The 21,126-nt window shown below is 42.4% G+C and overlaps 2 protein-coding genes across 2 annotated transcripts in view; both read left to right on the top strand.

Annotated features, from left to right (window-relative positions):
* Positions 1–567: 567 nt before the first annotated feature.
* cyp39a1 (cytochrome P450, family 39, subfamily A, polypeptide 1) lies at positions 568–13,724 on the top strand (the record flags this gene model as incomplete). The annotated part of the gene is made up of 12 exons (XM_080859142.1): positions 568–744; positions 2,230–2,365; positions 2,805–2,979; positions 3,919–4,068; positions 4,745–4,838; positions 5,138–5,233; positions 5,480–5,570; positions 6,118–6,251; positions 6,812–6,907; positions 9,686–9,774; positions 12,944–13,031; positions 13,591–13,724. 12 exons carry the CDS (start codon positions 568–570, stop codon positions 13,657–13,659), a joined length of 1,395 nt encoding a protein of 464 aa, XP_080715268.1. The 3' UTR covers positions 13,660–13,724.
* A 5,738-nt stretch (positions 13,725–19,462) lies between these two features.
* The window catches only part of rcan2 (regulator of calcineurin 2), a gene marked incomplete at both ends in the record, with an annotated part of 76,220 nt that continues 74,556 nt past the window's right edge, over positions 19,463–21,126 (top strand). The window contains one exon of the mRNA XM_080860481.1: positions 19,463–19,678. Coding sequence (XP_080716607.1) covers positions 19,463–19,678 — 216 coding nt within the window. The remainder of the gene's footprint in view (positions 19,679–21,126) is intronic.

Consider the following 21,126-nt stretch of genomic DNA (forward strand, 5'->3'; position numbering starts at 1 on the left):
CCATTCCTGTGCCTGTGACGTAATCATTTAGACAGAGCGACCTGCAAAGGGGGTTCAGGAGAACCCCGGATGGCTTCTCTAACGATTACTACATTATTTCACTTTACGGACAGCTATATGTTCCATTATAAATACGGCATGCATATGAAATATTGCAGTGCTCAGTGTTACTGATCTGTCAGACGTGCAGAGAGCATTTATGTGTCACGCGGTTTGAATTTAGAGCGTCCGACGGACGGATAGTCTAGGCAGGTGGTTCTATATTGTGGTACATTTTTGTGGTCTTTGCAGACTACACCATGTGGCAAAATATGTCGGAATAAATGCCTTTGCAGTGTGAGCACAAACTTCGTTGTCCATCAATTTGTCTCACTTCACAAACTTCTGTCGCGTTTAAGACACCAGGATGTGACGCCAAATACATTAAAGAACACCCATACAAGACAGAAGCCTGTATCTGATTGGTTAACACCAAAGTCACTCCTGCATCCTTTTTAGGTCGCAGTGACATACGCTGTGAACTTGACAACTCCGTATCAGTCTGAACCTGTCTATGTATCGGTTGTAATGGATTGGATCACTCTCACCCTCTCCTTGATTGTAATTGTAATTTCAGCCCATCTATTATTTTCTGATAATAACACGAATGCTCCTCCCTGCATAAAAGGATGGATTCCATGGTTCGGTGCAGCTTTAGAATTTGGCAAAGCTCCTTTGGATTTCATTGCTGAAGCCAGAGTCAAAGTAAGACGTTTATTTATGTATTCATTCATTTGTTTGTTTGTTTGTATAAGCCTGTGTAAAACATTCTAAAAAACAGATCCCATAAATAATCAAAGGTGTATTCCTTGGGATGATTTAATAGGCTGTAATTGGTAGTGGTCTTTGCCAGAAGGACTGAATTATCCTATTGTTGGTAGAGTATAACACATACAGACACACAGACACACACACACACACACACACACACACACACACACACACACACACACACACACACACACACACACACACACACACACACACACACACACACACTCACATACCAATACATACTCGGGATTAAAATACTCGGAATGACAACAAAAAGACACACACACAGACACACACAGACACACACAGACACACACACACACACACACACACACACACACACACACACACACACACACACACACACACACACACACACACACACACACACACACACACACACACACACACACACACACACACACACACACACAGGGACATACATGTGCATCCATACACAAATGTAAAAGACTCAGGAGAGTAAAGGACACATGCTGCTAATGCAGGTAATGACCAAACATGAGCAGATAGGTTCAGGAGTCCAGCTCCTCCCCTACAAACTGCATGTCACTTTTTGCATTCAGTAGGGTTACAGCGCTATTTTTATACCTCTTTGATACCAGAATATTTGCCATACATTTGGCAAAAATGTGTGTTAAACATGCACATTTTCTTCAACACTAGCAGGAACCAACTTTACTCCCAAATACTGTAATACAGTTGCAAAATACTGGTGATGTGCTGTCAGCAGATTTAAAGAGCATTTGGGGTACTGCAGTTTGGTATAGGAAGACTAGCGCACAGCACAAATTACACACAGGTTAACTGTCATTTTTGCTGCTAACAACTGACTGCTGACTGTCACCAAATTAGTATTCAAGTGTATTAGACTAGATTAGCTACCTGTATGACTGAGCTCTCTCAGGGATTCAACTCAGTAATTCATGGAAGTAGGACTTGGAAAGGCCTCTGTTGTGACACAGACTTTTGTTCTACGTTAAAATGAAGGGTCTGTTGTTGTGCTCTATGGGTGGTATTTGGTGGGAGCTTTTTGAAAGGCAAACTAGGTTACAGGCTGGGGGAGAACTGACATGTGACAACATTTTGGACAGTTTGTTGTTGTCATACCCCCATACCTCACTTGTTCTTTGGCTGCAGGCATTTTCTTTTGATCATCTCATGCTCTTCATATAAGATTTTTTGGGTGCAAACATTGCTTTTATTTATTTCAGCTGGCATATGTGCAACATAGAAAAACAAAATTAATATATGTAAAATGTACATCTATTTTGTCACACATTCATGCATTTTTAACATTTTGTTGCTTATAGAACTGATGAAATCTGAACAACTGTATAACTATATACATAAGTATTCTTTCTTATAAACTTTACAATTACCCTTTCCATCAACCAGCATGGTCCAATCTTCACTGTACGTGCTGCTGGAAAGCGCTTGACCTTTGTGACTCTCCATGAGGACTTCCGTACCTTCTTCATGTCTAAAGATGTGGACTTTGAGCAAGCAGTGCAGGAGCCATGCTACAACACAGGTAGATGCTGTTCAGTTGTACCTGTCCTGCCTCTCTGATAACAGCCTGTATGGCTTATCTCTGTCCTTGGAATGGACCTTCCCTGTGTCGCGTGGGAATGTTTTCATCTCTTTAAAAGCAACAATTACCTTTTGTTACTTCAAAGAAATATACACATAACATGTTGATAGAGAAATGTAATGAGGGCACTTTTAGTGTATTGTACTAAAGCCACACATAACATGTTCTACCTCCCATGATGGTAACCATAGTATGTATTCTCTACTGTCACTTGTACATAATTCATGGGTGTCTTACGGAGTATTACTTTCCCCAGTGAATAATTTATGATGTCACCTGTACGTTTACAGGCTGAAAGCTTGCTGAAGTTCAAGGGCACAAATACAAACATGGTGCTATCTCTTATTGAAGCTTGTGACTCCCCCATCTTCCTCCCTAGCATCTATCAGCAAAGAGAGTTTCTACAAGTTCCACCCAGCATGCAACACTCTGATCAAGGGCAGGCTGACCCCGGGGAACTCGGCCATGTTGGCCGACCACCTGTGCGAGGAGTTCAACGAGCACCTGGAACTGCTGGGGGACAGCGGGACCAGATGTCTTAACGACCTGGTCAGGTACTGTCACTTGTGTGCTTTTTTTTTATCTGGTGCAAAGGCAACAGGAAAATGACTCTCCTCTCAGGCCGAATGAGGGCAGCTGGGCTTCAGGCTTTCCTGCTCTAGCCATGCAAAAAGTGATGACATTTACAAGTTTAGGCGGGTACCAGGTTTTAGCAAAAGGAAGATAATCAGTTTTATCGCATGGGTCGTCCTTGGACTTGAACCTTTCACCTTGATATTTCTAGTTCCATGTTCTACCCACTGATAAATAGCACTTTTGTACATTAAGTGATTTACTTGGTACACAGATTCTCTGTCATGTCAGGTTGTCAGGAATGTTTATGCAGGAAAGGATATAGGCAAGCAATGCTGTTGAACTGTAACTGCAGGCATGGATTCCATGCAGACATATATTATCTATAAATGTCAGAAATGTTGCTTGCTGCTGTTAACTGTAAATGTAAACCCCTTTTAATCTGAAACAAATATTTCACACAGAGATACTGTGAGACAACAAAGAAACACATACATTAACCTATAGCAATATGCAATTTACATCCAAGAAGAATTGTAAGGGTTGTAAGCATAGATGCATGATGTGTCATGGTATCACCACACCCTCTAGACCAGAGGAACCAGAGGAACCAGTGGAACTCCACCCTCATGAATTTAAAACAAGAAAATGTGTTAACAAACGACTCATTCTCATTAAATGTCCCTTATTGTCAGTCTGAACCGTCTGACTCACCAATGGCAATGTTATCTTTTTCTCAAAATGTTTAAACTGCATTGTTTTCTTTTGAATCCATATCAAGTCCCTTCCAGTCATTTGTTTTGGCAGAAATGAGAAACTTCCAGAATTGCATCTGATTTATCATTTTACTTACATTCTATTTCTCTCTGTCTCTTTCTCTTTTTCTCTTTTTCTCTCTGTCTCTCCGGTCATCATCACAGGAGTGCCATGTACCCAGCTGTCATGAGCAACCTGCTGGGGAAATGTAACTCCCCACAGCAGAATGGCTCCATGAAGGAGTTCAAGGAAAAGTTCACAGTCTACGACGAAGGCTTTGAATATGGCTCTCAGCTGCCTGACTTGTTATTGCGGTGAGCTCTGCTGTGCTCCCTCCTGGCCCAGTGGCCTAATTCAGTGGAGGGTCAGTGAACCTCTGCTGAGTAAGCTTGTGTAAAATCTAGGTCTTATTTGGGTTTGGTTCATGGCTGATTAGGTATGCTGCTTCAGCAAACAAGGGAAAATACAACCACCAGGAGAATAGTCTCCGATTTAATGAATGTCACTGTTTTATATGAGCTTTGGGTTCCATTTTGTATTTACTACGGAATGAGCCCAGGGGAAATCCTTCCTTTTTCTGTAAGGTGTTACTTATTTTATTGCATTGTCATTATGACTTGTTTATAAAAGACTTTTTACACATATACCTATACATTCCATAACATTCATTTGTGACATAACATAAAGATCAATATCAATGATTTAATCATTATAAGTTAACGGTAGTTTTAAAGTATAACATAAAGTCTTAGGGTCTTGCTTCTTTGTCTTACAAATACATAATTTTTTTTTTTAATATATCCAAATGTACTATATTATTCACCAAAGTATTCACTAAAAACAGATACTAAAACAGTAATAGAAGTATATTTTGAAATAAAGAGTTATATTGTGAACTATTTTTTTTCTTAGGTTAGATTAGTGGAAATTAATGATTAGTTTGCCTTGAATCAGTGAGGAGAAATAATGTCTTGAATCGGTTTTCTGCAGTGAATGGGCAGGTGCCAAGCACTGGCTTTTGTCACTGATGAGGAACATGGTTGTCAGAGCGGAGGAAAGCGAAGACTCTGACACGTCAAGACAGGTGAGTAGAACAGTGTCTACATTTGTTACCATGAACATTTTCACACATGTAAATACTATGAATAGGTAGTATGACCAACTACTGTGCTAACATATACAAACACACACAGTGAAGGATATGAAGGCTTTGAATAAATATATTTACAACCAAACATTTATTAAACAATATGTTATGGGTAATTGCTGTGTAATAAATGGCCTGTCAATGTATTTATTTTACCCATGAATAGCACTCTTATGGATACGTTTTACACCTTGGCTTTACTTCCGTCCATATCTGTCATGTCTTTTGCTCTTCAGACTCTGCTGCAACACCTTGTTACAACGATAACAGACAAATTCCTGCCCAATTATGGCCTTCTCATGTTGTGGGCATCCCTTGCTAATGCAATACCTGTAAGTTAAAGCTTTGTTTAGAATAAACATTTGATAAGAAGCGATTTTTAACCAACAACTTTTTTATTTAGCCATTAATTGTAATTGAACACATTTCAAGAATGTGTAAGCACTTTTTTCTACTTTCTCTTTTTTAAAGATGGTGCGCCCATATGGTGTCATCATTTAAACTCCAACAGTGGGTTGTGAGGGACTGTAAGGAAGTTGAAAAGAAATAAACAGGAGATAGTTTTTCTATCTCTCTAGATAACGTTTTGGGCCATCGCCTTCATGATGTCCAAACCCTCAACCTACAAGAGAGCCATGGAGGAGATTAATGCTACACTGAAAAACCAAGGTAGAGGTGATAGTCGATCAGGTTCTATCATAAGGAACTTGCTGCTTCAGCAGAAACACATTTGGCAGTAGTGCGAGATTCTTGGTTCTTTTATGGCTAATGAAAGATAACTAGCTGGAGTTACTTGGGACTGAGTTCAGAAGGTTCATAGACCTGGAGTCCACCCCTGTTCTGACTGTTCTCTGTTTAACCACTAGAGGACAGCAGACCCTCACACTTAGTGGAACTGCAGAGAGGCAGTGAGGCAACTAAGACAACATTACCACCATAGTCTCATGGGAAATTTGCTATCGCAAAAGCACTATGTTAACAGATGTTCCACTGTAATAAGGGAAATCATGATATTCAGCACCTGGTTAATTACTACAGTAAAGGCAGTATGTAATATGATCTTAATTTCCTTTCCGTGGTGATCCTATGGTAATTGTGTATTGTAAATATAATGTGTAAGGAACTCTGCTCTCTTCTTCATCTCTCTATCTCTTTGTTTCTCTCTCTATATATATATATATCTCTTTCTCTCTCTCTCTGCATCTGGTGGTGTCAGACACCAAAAACACCAATGTGACGCTGGAGGACCTCCAGGAGATGCCGTACGTGAAGTGGTGTATCCTGGAAGCCATCCGGCTCCGGGCCCCAGGTGCTATCACCCGCAGGGTGGTGCGGCCAATCAAACTACAAGTGAGCCTTGAGGAGATGGTTGTACAAGGACTCCTGTGACATTTTAGTAACATTGCTTTCTTTAGATTAATCTGGTGCTCTTTAGTGAAGTTAAGTGGCGGGTATTAGACTTTTTGGAATTAATGTATAGTTATGAACTACTTTCATTATGCATTATAACATTTGAAACCGACTAACAGTATGTTCAAATATGTTGCCTATTCACTATTCATGCTCTAAGTATACCCTAACAGACAAATCCATGAACAGATGTAGTATGATTGAAATGCATTCATTCCAATCTGAGGGATATCTTTTTAGTGGGTATGGAATACGAATTTAGGACATTTGCTTGAGCTAACTTAGATTTTTTAGCATCCCTAGTGCAAAAGTGTTTAATACTGTAAGCTATTTTAGTACAACACTGCATTAGTACCTCCAGGATAGTAATCAATCACCTAAATGTCTTGTTATCTAACATATGTTCACAACACCCCATCTATATACACATGTATAGATATATGCACTTACAGACAGATTGTACATTTCTTGTGTGTGTTTGTGTTTTCCTCTTGTCTCAGAACTACATAATTCCTCCTGGAGACTTGCTGATGGTGTCTCCATACTGGGCACACAGGAACCCTGAGTACTTCCCTGCCCCGGAGGAGTTTAAGCCTGTGAGTCCCCCTTACTGAACGTTCAGACATGGCATATGACCAGGCGTAATTCATCAGGTGAAATTCCGTCTTGGGAGGGTAGTCAGAAAAATCACTTTTGGCTGTCAAGCAGCAAGTTCAGTTGCAATGCAGCGCCCAGCTGCCGGGACTGGCGGCTAGAAAGCTAAAGAGCTAAATAGCTAGTTAGTGGATTATTTGCCCCAAATATGTTCATGAGCAGAGTAAACAACATCAATTGTTTATGTTGACAACAACTCATGTTCTACAGAAACACCATGTAAATCATATCAGCATGCTAATGTTATATGTATCTTATTGGCAGCTAGCTATCTACTATGACTGTGCTTCATATCGAGTACTTTACTAAGTACACTGCAATACAGGCTTAGTGCACCATACGCACTTACATCCTTAGTGCGTTCTGTCGCTGATTAGTGTTGTCTCAAATGGAATACTTACGTTAACCACTTATCTGCCAGCCTTTTACCCATAAATCTGTGCGCCAACTCCCTCCGGGCAACTGGAAATTTTAAACAAAGATGGCGGACCAAACTCCGCTGTCGGCCGTGTTTTGTTTGCAAATGTACATTTTTGGGCGTTATCTCGCTTCGATTTTTCAAAAGTTACCGAGAAATATCCTGTTCTACACTGTTCTATCCGATAACACGGTTATTGTAACCAGGGTGCGATTTGTCCAAAAACCAGAGGGGGGGATGTTTTTTTTTTTTTTTTTATCATGAAAAAAAAAAACAAGCAATACATAGGCCTAATTCTTTTCATATACATGCATCATATATGTCTATGATATGATGATCGCTGCTAGACGCTCAGTTCTTGTGCTCCCTCTCATTCACGTTGAAATACTGAAACTTTGAAACTGAAACGCAACTTTTTGGACAGAACTCGCTATTCAGTGAACAAATATTTTCATATTCATTGTACAGCAGCCTATACACGGAAATTAGCAAAGCCAGCGAATTCTGCGCTGTCACAACCTGTCTGTTTTTTCATAGTTTTTTTAATAATTGAGGGTTATCCCCCCCATGTATGAAATTCATCCAGCTGAGGTGGGGATGTAAAAACCAGAGGGGGGGTAAATCCCCCCCATCCCCCCCGGCAAATCGCACCCTGATTGTAACCAACAATAATGGTTGAAGTGATTTGCCAGGCGTCAGTCAGCCAACTTTCCAAACTGTAAAAGCTACCAAAGGACTCCATCATTTCACACTGCATTTTTTTGACCATTTGCAGTGCGCAATTTGGGTACTTTCAGTGCCTTGAATTCTGCTGGTTTTGTGAGTGTGAACGCCCTTCGCCCTGAAAGTCAGTGTTTGTAGTGCACAAGTACGCGATATGTCACACAGCCTATGTGTTCTAATATATTTTGCATTAAAGTGTGAGCAGCAAGCGAACAATAATGGTCTAGAGCTTCAGTTAAGTCCTAAAATATTCTGTTTGACCTGACAGCATTCGTGTAGCATACAAACCGAGTCGATGTAGACATATTAAAAGTTGTGTAGAAACCTTTATTCACATCAAATATTTCCCAGTAACAGACTCCCGAGACTCCCGATTTTTCGGATTACTCCCGTCCCTCAGAACAACGTAGGCTTCTAAATCACACACACGCCTAACTGATTGGCTTTCGGGTGGTTCGCATTTGCATAATGTTAAAGAATCGCCAACTTTGAATCGGATGGAGAGGCGTTTTCTTCGCCGTGACGGGCAAACAGCCGGAATTTCGTCTCCCATTCAATCCTAATGAAAGCGACACAAATTACGCCTGTTCATATGCCATGTCTGAACGTGCCCTTAGTCAACCCCTAATTCATAATACCAGAGGAATTCAAAGATGCTCATGGAAGTTCAAAGACATTTCCAAAACCCCCCTATGAAGCGTGAAAAGTTGAATTTTGGTAAAGACATAACATCATGTGTGTCATTTGCCAGTAGACAGTGTGGTCATACTTTTGTAGAATGTGGAGTAATGGCAGGTAACACTCACCAACGTGTCAGACACAAAGGTTAACACAAGGTTTTAGTCTCTATGCTATTATTTTTCCCAGACCAGGAGTAAGGTGGTATGGGTAGTGTCACATTGCTGGCAGTACCATAAAGTAGTTTGAACAACCTAATCTGTGTTGAGAGGGTGAGGGGTTAAACAATTACCCTTACAAGTTACCTTCCTTTGCAGGCTTACAGAGACCCTCCTATATATAAATGACAAGTAAACTATCTCAAGTAGAGGAAAAAAGTAGTTTACTTTTGAACTTTTAGTGATTTAGAGTCACCCTGTCCCTATTGCCTCTCTCTCTCTCCTCTCCTCTCTTTCAATCCTCTCTTTTACTATCGCTCTCTCTCTCTCTCCTGTACTCTCATGCTCTCTACCCCATCACTGTCCACAGATAGTGGAAATGCACTCTAATTTTACCCTGGAAGTGCAGGATTGGGCCAGTATCTCATAGTTTTCCCCAAGTAGGCCTTAAATATTTGATGCCGGGAAGGGCTTCACTTACCAAATAAATGGACTTTGTACATTTGAATGCATTTGTAAAAGAGATAGTGGATGAATGGTGAAGTGCCTGGACATTTTTAAGGAAGCATAAGAGTTTATAAAAATAGCCCCCAAAAGAAAGGTCTCTTGGCTGTGATCTAAAACTTTTTTTTCTTTAGGTTAGGGTTGTAGGCAAGTCACAAAAACCTTCATTTAGTTTTAGTTGTTTTTTTAGTTTTTTTTTTGTTCATGTACTCTTTGTAATGAAACTTTTCTTCCCACAGGAAAGATGGGAGAAGGCAGATTTAGTAAAGAATGTCTTCCTGGAAGGGTTCGTGGCATTTGGAGGAGGCAAATACCAGTGCCCAGGAAGGTTAGAAAAACAGACTTTACAGTCATGCCTTCACAAAGCCGTCTACATGCATCGCCTGGTGCGTTCTACCATCCTAACTGCTACCACAGCTCACATTTAAACCCTTGATATTATTACACTCTGTCAAATATCGACACATGCAATCACAGCTAAGCTCACTGATATTTCAGAAACACAGCAATGCCCTGCTTCCAAAAGGTGAACTCAGGTGCAAAATGCCATCTGCAGACAATCTGTACCTTCATGCATACCAAATTGACCAGAAGCTGTTAGTGCTCGTCTGTGGCCTGGTGTTGGACTGCTGTTGGCAGACGGCTACATATGGTTGCCCCTCAGGCAGTACTGGCTGTCACAAATGTCATTGCCCGAGGGCCCAGGTATCTGCCAGGGTGTTTGGGGAAACTGTGACAAAAAACAGATTTCTGTGCTCCAAGCATGTTCAGGAGTGGGCAGAGAAGCTCGTCAAAGCCTGGGGGAGGAATTTCCATCACCCTGAAATGTGCCTAATTCAGAGGCAAATGTTTATTATAATAATAATCATTATTATTCTACACACCCAGTCCAACATATCTGATTTTGACCCACACCCCCCTTATGTAATGTGTTCTTGATGATTCATCTGGCTGAAGCATGTTCTGTGTGTATATTAGTCACTTGAGGTTAGACAGCACTAATCAAAACTTACCTTCCTTTATTCTTTAATTTTTCAGAGTTCAGTTGTATGTTTTAGGAATTCATCAGATAAGCATGACATAATTATTAGCATTGACATAATTATGTTCACTTCAAACTTTGGAGAGGCCATTCCTTCGCCTAGACTCAAGTGATGTGCATGTGTGTGTAGCCAGTGGATGTGGCAGTTGTTTTGGCTAGATATCTAATGCACTGTAGCAAACTGCCACCAAACATCTAATACAGACACACACACACAAACACCCCCCCCCCCCCACCACACACACACACACACACACACACACACAAACACACACAAACACACACACACACACACACACACACACACACACACACACACACACACACACACACACACACACACACACACACAAAAAGCCCCGGTCTCCTGAGAGACCCCATGAACGACATCACCGCTGCCCTGGGAACAGAGCAGGCCGCTAATGGAGGCAGATCAAGGGGAGAGTGTTCCCAGCTGCAGATGCACATCAAAGTGGCAGACATGCACAGATGACCCCTGACCTCCCTCCAGACCAGCACACTGGCCCACCCTGGCGGCGCTCTGGCCCACACTCAGTGTGGGAATCGCAGAACCTTCCAGTCGTCCACAGGGAGAGAGAGGAATAGACAAAACGTTTTATTTTACAAACATAACCCTCTCTTAAATGTGATGGCTATCAAGGATGCCAGTAAGGACTCTAAAGGGCAGACGTCCCTGAATCCCATCTGTGACTATTAGGACAGCAGTGAGTGTCTCTACATTACATTTGTGGGCTGTGTCATTTGTGGGTGGAACTGCATCCTCTGCAGCCATGGGAACAGCAGAATACCTTCCTCTCAGTAAATGAAGGACTTGAGGCAGAACTGAACAGTCAAGGAAGCACTGTGGAATATTGCTTTCATAGGAAAGCATGTTTTTTACATATATGTTAACATGGGACATATATGTCCCATACTTGTTTTTGTATGTTCCAGAAACATTATTTTGTCAGTTGTTATTGATACGTGTTCAGAAGAGAAAGGAGGAGGACAGTTTGGATTTTTAAGCTGTATCTGTGAGTTGTAGTTGCTTACCTTTCTCTTTATTTCTCATGCAGTCAGCTGGATGAAATATCCCCAGTGCTCTGATGAAGTTATTAAACCCTCTCAGATCCTCACTGTTGATTCATCACACTGAGATTACAGGCCTTTGACGAGAATCAAAGCCACAAAACCGAGGCTAAGAAGCACCTGGTCAGGCAACTCCACTGGGTCCAGGGTCTGACTCAGCCATCACATTTCAAAGGTGGCTCCATTCACAAATCCAAGAAGACAGCCTCCCTTTCTCTTTCTCTCTCTCTCTCTCCCTCTCTCACTCTCTCTCTCTCTCTCTCTCTCTCTCTATCTCTCTCTCTACACACACATACACTCTCTCCCGCCACTCTCCTTTGCCATCTCTTTTCATCCCTTCCTTCCCTTGAATCTGCCGAAGCACTGTCACAACCTCCATTGTCACACCTGACTACCTGATGTTGTGCACACGTGGCCTAGGTCATCAATCCAGCAGAGAGCCTACAGCTGCTGAGATGATTTGGTTTCAGGGTGCAGCAGCTCGACTTGAGAAAGCGCCGGAAATAACAGCAGTGAGCTGGCACCAGTCACGGTGCACACTTCACCCGCCACCCCGAGCGGGGCCCATCTAATTTGATCATTTTAAGAGATTGGCCGCTGCCTGCGTCACTGACACAATGCCCCGCCATGACTCACTTGCTTGTCTTCAAGGTTATTATGACAGATTGAGCCAAGATTCATGGTCATGCACACACTCTCAGTCTCTCACCTTCTCCCTTTCTCTCTCTCTCTCTCATTTTCTCTCACTATGTCTCTGTTGACCCTCTCACATACATGCACTATCACTTCTTTCGATTTCTCTCTCAATCCTTCTTATTCTCTTTTTTATCTTGCTCTCTTTGTGTCACCGCCTCTGTTTCCCCTCACTTATCACAAACATACATCGGTCTTGTTCATTACTTTCTCTTTCTGTCTCCCTCTCTCTCTTTCTTCCTCACTCACTCTCTTCATCTCCGTCCTGCATTTGCCCATTGCAGCTGTCCACACAATCTAATCTGGAAGCGCCTAGAAGAGGATTGTCAGCTTGCAGTAGAGATCAGATCTTTTGCTCCCCTTTGGCTGTGTCTTATTCAATTCTGAGGAAGAGGAAACAGAACCAAGATGCTGCCTCTCCAAAGAATGCAGACCGGGCCAAGGAGAAAGGGAGGAGCACTGCACCAAAAAGCACTATAATGGCCCACACAAAAGAGATCAAAAAGAAAAATTCACTTTAGTTTTTTGGTGTGTGTCTGAAAAGTCAAGGACTGGCTGGTGTTTACTAGTCTGCACTGTGTGTAGTCTGTGCTATGTATTATCCTGTGCTGTGTATCAGTCTGCTGTGTTGGTTAATATATAATAGGATAGCTTATATGTGCTTCTTTTGCAGGTGGTATGCAATAATGGAACTGCACATGTTCGTGGCCATGATTCTCTACAAATTTGACTTCACTCTTTTGGATCCTTTACCCAATCCAGTAAGCTTTGTGGCAATTTATGAAATTCAGAAGCAATTTTCTCATGTCTGACTAGACATCCTCAGCTGTTTCGTCTAAGCGGTTTATACTTGATAAAAAGGAAAGCCTACCCCTAAAGTGCACCCGTGCCTTGGGCTGTACCATCCATGGTTCATTGAGTGGACAGCCCATGTCAGCTGAGTGTTCCTGACAGTTTTAGACCTATGCATACATGTGCATGGACCTTACTCAGAATTAAACTCTGTGAGGTTCAGTACACATGGCACATGATATGATTTGGCATTCCACTTTTTTGTGCCACCCAGCCCAAAATGTTTGGAAAGATCACAACAAATCAGCATCTTTGAGTATAGTTTGGAGGAAGGATGGCTGGAGAAGTTGTTGAGAAGTGAAGTTCAGTTTTTTTTTTTATAATTCATTAAAATGAATAATAAAATGAGAACAGGACGTATACATTTAAGTAGGACTGTCTTTATGTTGTCCATATAAGGTCAATGGTTTGCATGTGAAAAAAGACAGTGTGTGATGAGTCACGTACTTAACATTCTTTCATCTGCAGAGCCCGCTTCACCTGGTGGGCACCCAGCAACCCGAGGGACCCTGCACAGTGAACTACAGACACAGATAGTGTGTCACCTTGAACAGTAGGGGGCCCTCTACAACACGCTCCCAGAGACTAACCATAGATTGGACCCCTACAACAAAGGCATTAATAATTAATGGAAATCCAGTTAATAAAGCATCTGCGGGAAAGCCAAGGGTGCATTCATTTTATGAACTGAATGTCTGTGTGTGCCCCTGGTTTGATGGAGGAACAGAGAAACGGACAGTTCCTCCATATATCCCCTTCTGTAGTCTAAAGCATCTTTGTGTTACCACCTGAATATATTACAGATAACATCATTTAATATTACCTCAATGGGCTCAGATAAAATACTGGAACCCTATAATGAGACCACGCACCAGGGTCCAAAATTATAGGAGAAATATCTGAATTAATCACGTAGTAATATTTGTGTAATATATGTTTAATCTGAATTTATTTTATTATGCGTCATATGAAAATGAAATTAACCTTAAACTGCAATTTTCTTTGATGCAGGGTGAACCTCATTAACTGGTATTGCAATGCTTTGCCTTTTCTTATAATTACCTGTGCACTTCAGATGTCAATCTTACCGATATACGGCACTACACTTGTTGCAATTAAAACGATGTCTGTGTTCAGTATGGTCTACACACACACAAGTGTTTTCAAATGGGTCTGTTTTGGTGTGAGAGTCTTCCTATCTGTGTATACATGTGTTCGCCAGACCAATCGTATTGATGTGATTACAGTGGCCAGTGTGATCGATGTCCTTATGGACTTTGTGCGCAGTCTCTAGTGCTTTCTATTGATCTTGTCCTTTAATAGCTATTCACTTATAAATTGTGTTTGTTGCCCGTTTTTCAGGAGCAAATCTGTTCAGGCAATGAAATGGCACCACTGGTGTGTCCAAGGAGAGTTATGTGAAGTGACAGAGCATCTGGATATGGTTGCACCTGGGGTTCATTTGTGATTAATTTGACTGCAAGTAGTCAGAGAATGGTCCTATGAATTATTTACAGAACTTAATAAAGCTCCGTAGGATCATGGCGATTGTTCAACACCGCTTTAAAGTGCCCACATGAACAACGATGCTTGCAGGCCATGGAGTACGTGACAAATTGAAACGTATGCTCACTTCGGTAAATGATCGATGTCCTTAAATACCTTATGCAGTCTCTAGGGTTTTCTATTGACCTTGTGGACTAATAGCTATTCAATTGTGAGTTGTGTTTGTCGGTTTAGGTGGAAAATCTGGACAGGTAATGAAAGGGCACCATTGATGTGTCCAATAAGAGGGGTTATGGGGTTAACTAAGGTGACGGTGCTTCTGGACATGGCTGCACCTGTTGTTCATTTGTGGCGCATTCGACTGCGGTAGTCATTCCCTCTTACTCCCTATTCCCTTACCAAATTCGACGAAGCACCGTAGTATCATGGCATTCATCATCCGCGTTAAAGTGCGCACATTTGAGCAACGATGTTTGCTGGTCACAGAGAATGTGACAAGATGAAATGTATGCTCACTTCGGTAAACCCACAAATACACAGCCACATATCTTAGTCTGCCTGTGCATTCATTTTACCTGATTCTGATAGCGCGACAACATCCAGCTGCTGCTGGAAGCTCTGACGTACCTCTGCTAATTTGCGGCTTTTTTTTAGACTCCGCTCCGAGAACGCTATTGGTCAGAGAATGCCCCCTGTAGACCGCGCCGTATTTCATTACTGGGTAACGCAAACATCTTTTGAATGCCGGAAGGCAGCCATTGGTGATTCAAACTGTCTGCAATAACGTCAGGAGATTAGTGAATCGCAGCTGGAATGCGAGGTTGATTCACAAAGGAAAGTGAGGAGGCAGAGCCACCGCGGAAGATACGCATCGGACAGCTTACATCCCGAACAGGTACAGCACTAAGCGATGGCGACTTGTTCTATCAGATCGTGTTTCTGTGGGTGGAAAATTGGCATAATGTTACCATGTGAGCGACGCTGGATGCGTTGTAGGCTGAGTTTGATGTGATGAGAAAAGTGCCCCTGTAACTTGTTAAAGCATGACTTTTGATGACGAGTCTAATGTGTTTTTCAAGTTACTTCGCATAGTGCGGGTATGAAAAACAACGCACATTGCCAAGGGCACATTACTTTACCGTGTCGTCCACACTAACTCATACTGTATAAGCACAACCTAATGAAGACTGTTTAGACCATTTTATACAGTCATGAATTAACCCACCGTTTACACTTAAAGTTGCTTCTTTTGTTTGACCTTGACCAAGTGTTTTCCTTCGTTATGTCGCAAATAGTCAGCTATGTTTATCAAGTTTGCTCAAGCCTGATATCAGGCTTTATTAAGCTTTACTTTTATTAATTAAATAAGATTGTGTAGTCTTTTTCTTTTAGCACGTAACACATGTCACTTAAATTTTTTAAAAAATCCGTGGTGTCAGACTGTGCCGGGAGAGCGAGCGACCGCTCCTCAATTGGATGACTCAAGCGCTGGATGCAGCAAACAGGTTGCAGTATGGTCCGCACGTCATCCTTGCACTCACATCATTTAAGATTTTTGTCTTCATCGACCTCAAGTTCTTCAACCGCTATGGATACCACTCTATTCGAAAATTAATGACAAATAATATATTATTATGGCACACGTGGCTTGAATGAAAGTAAAACTCCTGTGGGTAATGGTGCCTTTTAATATAGTTGTCCTATTTGTTGATTTTGGGCTCATGTCACCTGTGCTATTTTGTAATGTAGCCTACTGTTGCTGATGCTTCTACCACTCCTTTGGTGTGGCAGTGAGTTTGTGTGAGAGAGTGTTGTGTTTTGGAAAAAGTCAGTCACGTTGTTTCAATGTTTTGTTCATTAGTGTTTCTGATTTTGATCAATCAGTTCAGCGAGTCATATTAGAGATGATTAATCATTAAAGGATTGACAGTCATGTTGTTAGATTTCTATGGAAAACTACTCAGTAACCGACCTTAATCATAGCCCCTGTAGCTTGCAGTGTTGCTTGTGTGTTAAGATAACAAAAGTTAGTGTGAGTGTCTAAATGCAAATGGTTCATTGATGGTCCAGTGATTGTATGTTGATTTCAGAAAGGTTATATCAAATTACACACTCCTTAATATTGTTATAAATGTATAATGATCCACAGCATTAAACTGATCCTTTTTGGGTAATGCTGCTGCATACAAATAGCCTAAACACCTTACTCCCACAGTCATATCCTGCACTGACCAATAGTATCAGGGAAATAGAAAGCACCCAGACAGTAAAAAGAAAAAAGAAAAGTAACAAAGGAAGTCCATCAAACTATTTAGCAGGCAACTGCCAGTGGCAGCATGACATTTACTGGCAAAATTCCTTAATTGAATTCCTCCTAAGGGCTTTGAGTACTGGATTCCTTTCCATGACAAAAACAGGCCTTAAAGTAGGCCTACTTCCTCTCTTCCACAACCGCCAGACTATGACAGACACAGGGAGCAGGAGGGAGGCAGGGAGCGAGGGCTGGCTGCAGGCTTTGACACCAGTGACCTTTAGGACCAATCTCAAGCAGCACTGGGTTTATTGTGCATATATGTCGCATAAACATCTGTGTGGGAAAGGCAGCACATGATGTTAGTGAAATTAAATGGATGGGTTTGGGGGGGGGGGGGGGGGGGGGGGTATGTGTGTGTGTGTGTGTGAGGCGGAGGTAACGCTTCTCCTGTCTGGAACAGTTCATTTTAATCAAATGCCCAGCGATGTGTGCATTTCATTAGCCACAGGGGGCTATTTTTAGAAGCATTCACACCAGGGCAAGAATGAGCCAGACAGCGAAAGCCTCTATCTATAGCAGTGAGATAGACTGTGTGAGTGGAGAGAGAGAGGTGAGGAGGGCTTCTCTCTTGCTCTCTCGTGCTCTCTCTCTCTCTCTAGAGTGTGTTTAACACTGTCTGTGTGAAGGAGGAGGGGGTCTGATCGGTGTTAATATGTATTTGTCTACATGCTGAAAAAGTGTTTGTATAGAGGTTAGTACACGATTGAGACTTCTCCCCATGTGCTGTAGCCACGTACTTAAGTAGGCTTGTCTCTATAGTTGATCTGTATGTGTATATAAGTGTCTACGTGAGAGTACTCACTAGTGCCTGCATACCATGTCTATGTATACAGGTGTGTGTGTGTGTGTGTGTGTGTGTGTGTGTGTGTGTGTGTGTGTGTGTGTGTGTGCTTGTCTGGTGATGAAGGGTATTGATCCTGAAATAGCACTGCGTCTTTAGAGGGGTGAGTGTGACAGTTGTGACAGCCAGAGCTGCCTGGTGTTCTGGCTCGTCAGGGGAGATTACCAACACCATGACAATGATGGCGGGGAGTGAGTGTGTGTGTGTGGGTGTGGGTGTATGTGTAGGGGACGTGGAGGATGGTTGGGCTTGTGGTTATTTTGTGGTTAATCTTTTGGGTGAGCATTAGCAGCCCTCTCCAAAGGCTGACATATGTTTCCCAGGGTTCTAGGGAGGTAAATGTTTCAGCGTGCTCCATCCTCAGGATTCTAGGTTCCCTGAGATGATCCCTAGCCTGCAGTTATAGACCATGTGCCACAATGCCTCAGCATTGTCAAGTTTCTATGGTCTTTCATTTCTGGTGCCTAGATGTAGGTTTGTTCGGTCAAAGGATGTATTGTATATCGAATTTGGACCTGTTGCTTTTAGGAGGGTATCGATAGCACTAGAAAAGTATCCTGCCCTGCTTTCAGGGCTCATGAGTTTTAGTGTGCTGAAAATGTAGGGCACTCTAAAGGGAATGGGAGAGCATTTGTGACTGTGCATCTGTTGCCCTCAAGGAGCTCTGTGCTGTGGAAGCCATGACTTTTCTCAGGTCGTTCAGAGGTGTGAAAGGAACTCTTGCGTGTGGCTTTCTTAAATGGCTGTGTCAGATGCCCTTAAATATACAGTGGCTGATAGCAGTGGATCCATTTTCTTTCACAGTATACTCACTCTCTCTCTCTCCAGAAAGGAATGTTTTTGTGCAAAAATATATTAATGTGAAAAGCCAGACAGCAGAATAATTTGCTAATGTGGCTGTCGAATCTTTTTTGGAATGCATGATACAAATCCCAGAGCCATTTTCAATGGCGCATGCAGTACTATCGGCAAAGGGGAATAACTGTAGGGTAGCAAAGTCAGTCAGAAAACCAGGTCAATCCATGACCATCCAAATCCATCCCAAGAGAACATCTCTCGTACCCCATTCACATCAGCTGCAGACAATTAAATTACTTTCACTCTTACAGTAAAATTGAAAATATTGAGCTATATCTATCAGTCTCTGGTTGGAGCAGGAGGCTTGAGTCCCACCTTCACTAATAACTCACACGGTAGCGTGAGGCAATAGCAAGACCAGAGTTATGGGTTCAGCTCCGAGGGAAAGCACATAATCCTGAAATATGGGCCTGCACAGTTACTTTAGGTGCCTCTAAGCAGCCATGCTAGAAAACATCTGCTGAGTGTAATGTTCTGTTGTGGGAAATTAAATCTAAATTTTTTTTTTTTGCAGTGAAGGTTCAGCTACTTTTTTTGTGGGAACCACAAGACTCTGCTTTCATGGCCAACTCTCCATCTTTCTGATTTAGTTTGCGGCCTTGGCCTAGACCATATATTATTACTGATCCCAGATCATTTTATGTAAGATACACATAAGATACACAGTCCATCGTAAGTGCAATAGCTCAGAATTTGCACTGTCAGAAGCAACATGTTGGGTTAAATTGCACATCATAATGTGCATGAAGGTTATGTTATGTTGTGTTTTCTTTTATCCAAAGCAAACACACATTACCTGTTTGTCTCCCCCTGTTGCAGCCATGAAAGGAGAGCATTTATTTCCCAAACTGCGAGGCTCACCGTTCGTCCAGAGGGTGTACCGGCTGGGGGGCGAGGAGCTGGTCGTACTGCAGGCCACACTGGGGAACCCGGCTCTGGGGGACAGCTTCCACCAGATCACCGACTTCAACGACCTCCCCACCTCGCTGTTCGCCTGCAACGTGGACCAGAGCGTATTTGAGGAGCAGGAAGGCAAGGTAAGATGATATGATCGAGAGGGCTTTAAAATCGCCAAATAAGCATCCATTTTAACAATGCTTTGTGAACAGTTACCACAAAACCAGAAATGACCCAAAAAAACTCATGGCAAACAGTGCCTTTCAGAAACAGCAGCACCCTCCCCTGCTTTCAACTGCGAACACATCAGGGGTGAAGTTTAAAGCCAAGGCTCAAAGTTCCTGAAATCGTGTGGCTTATTTAATCGGTAGCACCTTTTTGTGTAAGCTGTAAACTGTACAGGAGAGGAAGATACTATGTTTGATACCACACACCTGTTGCCTTTGAGAAGTAAAAGCCTCAGTGTTTTTGATCTTCCCTGACATTAACAGAAACTGAAATAGAGAGTGCTGCTAAATACATTCTGCTGTCACAGTGCTCTCATTCTGTTCATGCATGAAGTGTCATAAGATTAATTGGATTTTTTCAGTGTAAGTGTTGTTTAGCTGGCAATAACGCTGCTTATTTGCTAGTTATGATGGAGGTGTTCATATAAAGCTTTGACCTATTCAAGGCAATGAAACGCACTCACTATTTCAGCAGTGCAATCTTATTGCTCTTATAGTCAGTTTTGGCAATGCATTAAGAGCACATTTCTTGTGGTATCCATGTCCTGCGAGAGGTGGGTGACCTTTGTAGGTTGTGCTCAGATTCCCATTCTGTTGTCTGTGTCACATCATAGTGCGCTTCAGTTAAAATCTCTCCAGTCACGCACAGCTTATGAGGAGGAGATGGCTTCTCCTCTGTCGAGGTCCACTTATTGTTCAATGCAGTTTGCGTGTGTGTGTGTGTGTGTGTGTGTGTGTGTGTGTGTGTGTGTGTGTATGAAAGTGTGAGAGAGAGAGAGTATTCTGTGTGTGTGTGTGTGTGTGTGTGTGTGTGTCTCCTCTCTGCCCTTGTGATGTGTTCAGTGCGGTCATGTGATTAGCAGACCTTCTGCCAGGTCTCTCTGTCCAGCTGACCAGCATTGTCCCACATCACAGGATGTGATACACACACACACACACACACACACACGCACACACACACACACACACACACACACACACACACACACACACACACACACATGCACGCACGCACACACTGTATCTCCTACACACAGACAAACAGATAGAAGCAGAGATGGAGAGCTGGTCCACATCACTCTTTACTGCTGTAGTCAGAGCTGTTGGCATGAAGGTGGGTCGATCAGGATGTGAGCGTTTTATGGGGACTTGGGGAGGCTGATGAAACTGATGACCTGGTAGATAGACTGTTAACCTCGGCCTAAGGGCATCTGTGAGAGCTAGCAAGAGAGGGAGGGAGGGAGGAATAAAGAGGGGCAGAACAGGAAAGGGAGAGCTGAAAGGAGAGAGAAAGAGGGAGTAATGGAGAGAGGGAGAGGGAGCGGGAGAGAGCTGCATCTGTGAGTTTATTTATCTTTTTG

This window comes from Sprattus sprattus, assembly GCF_963457725.1.
Source record: "Sprattus sprattus genome assembly, chromosome: 2".
Taxonomy (NCBI): Eukaryota; Metazoa; Chordata; class Actinopteri; order Clupeiformes; family Clupeidae; genus Sprattus; species Sprattus sprattus.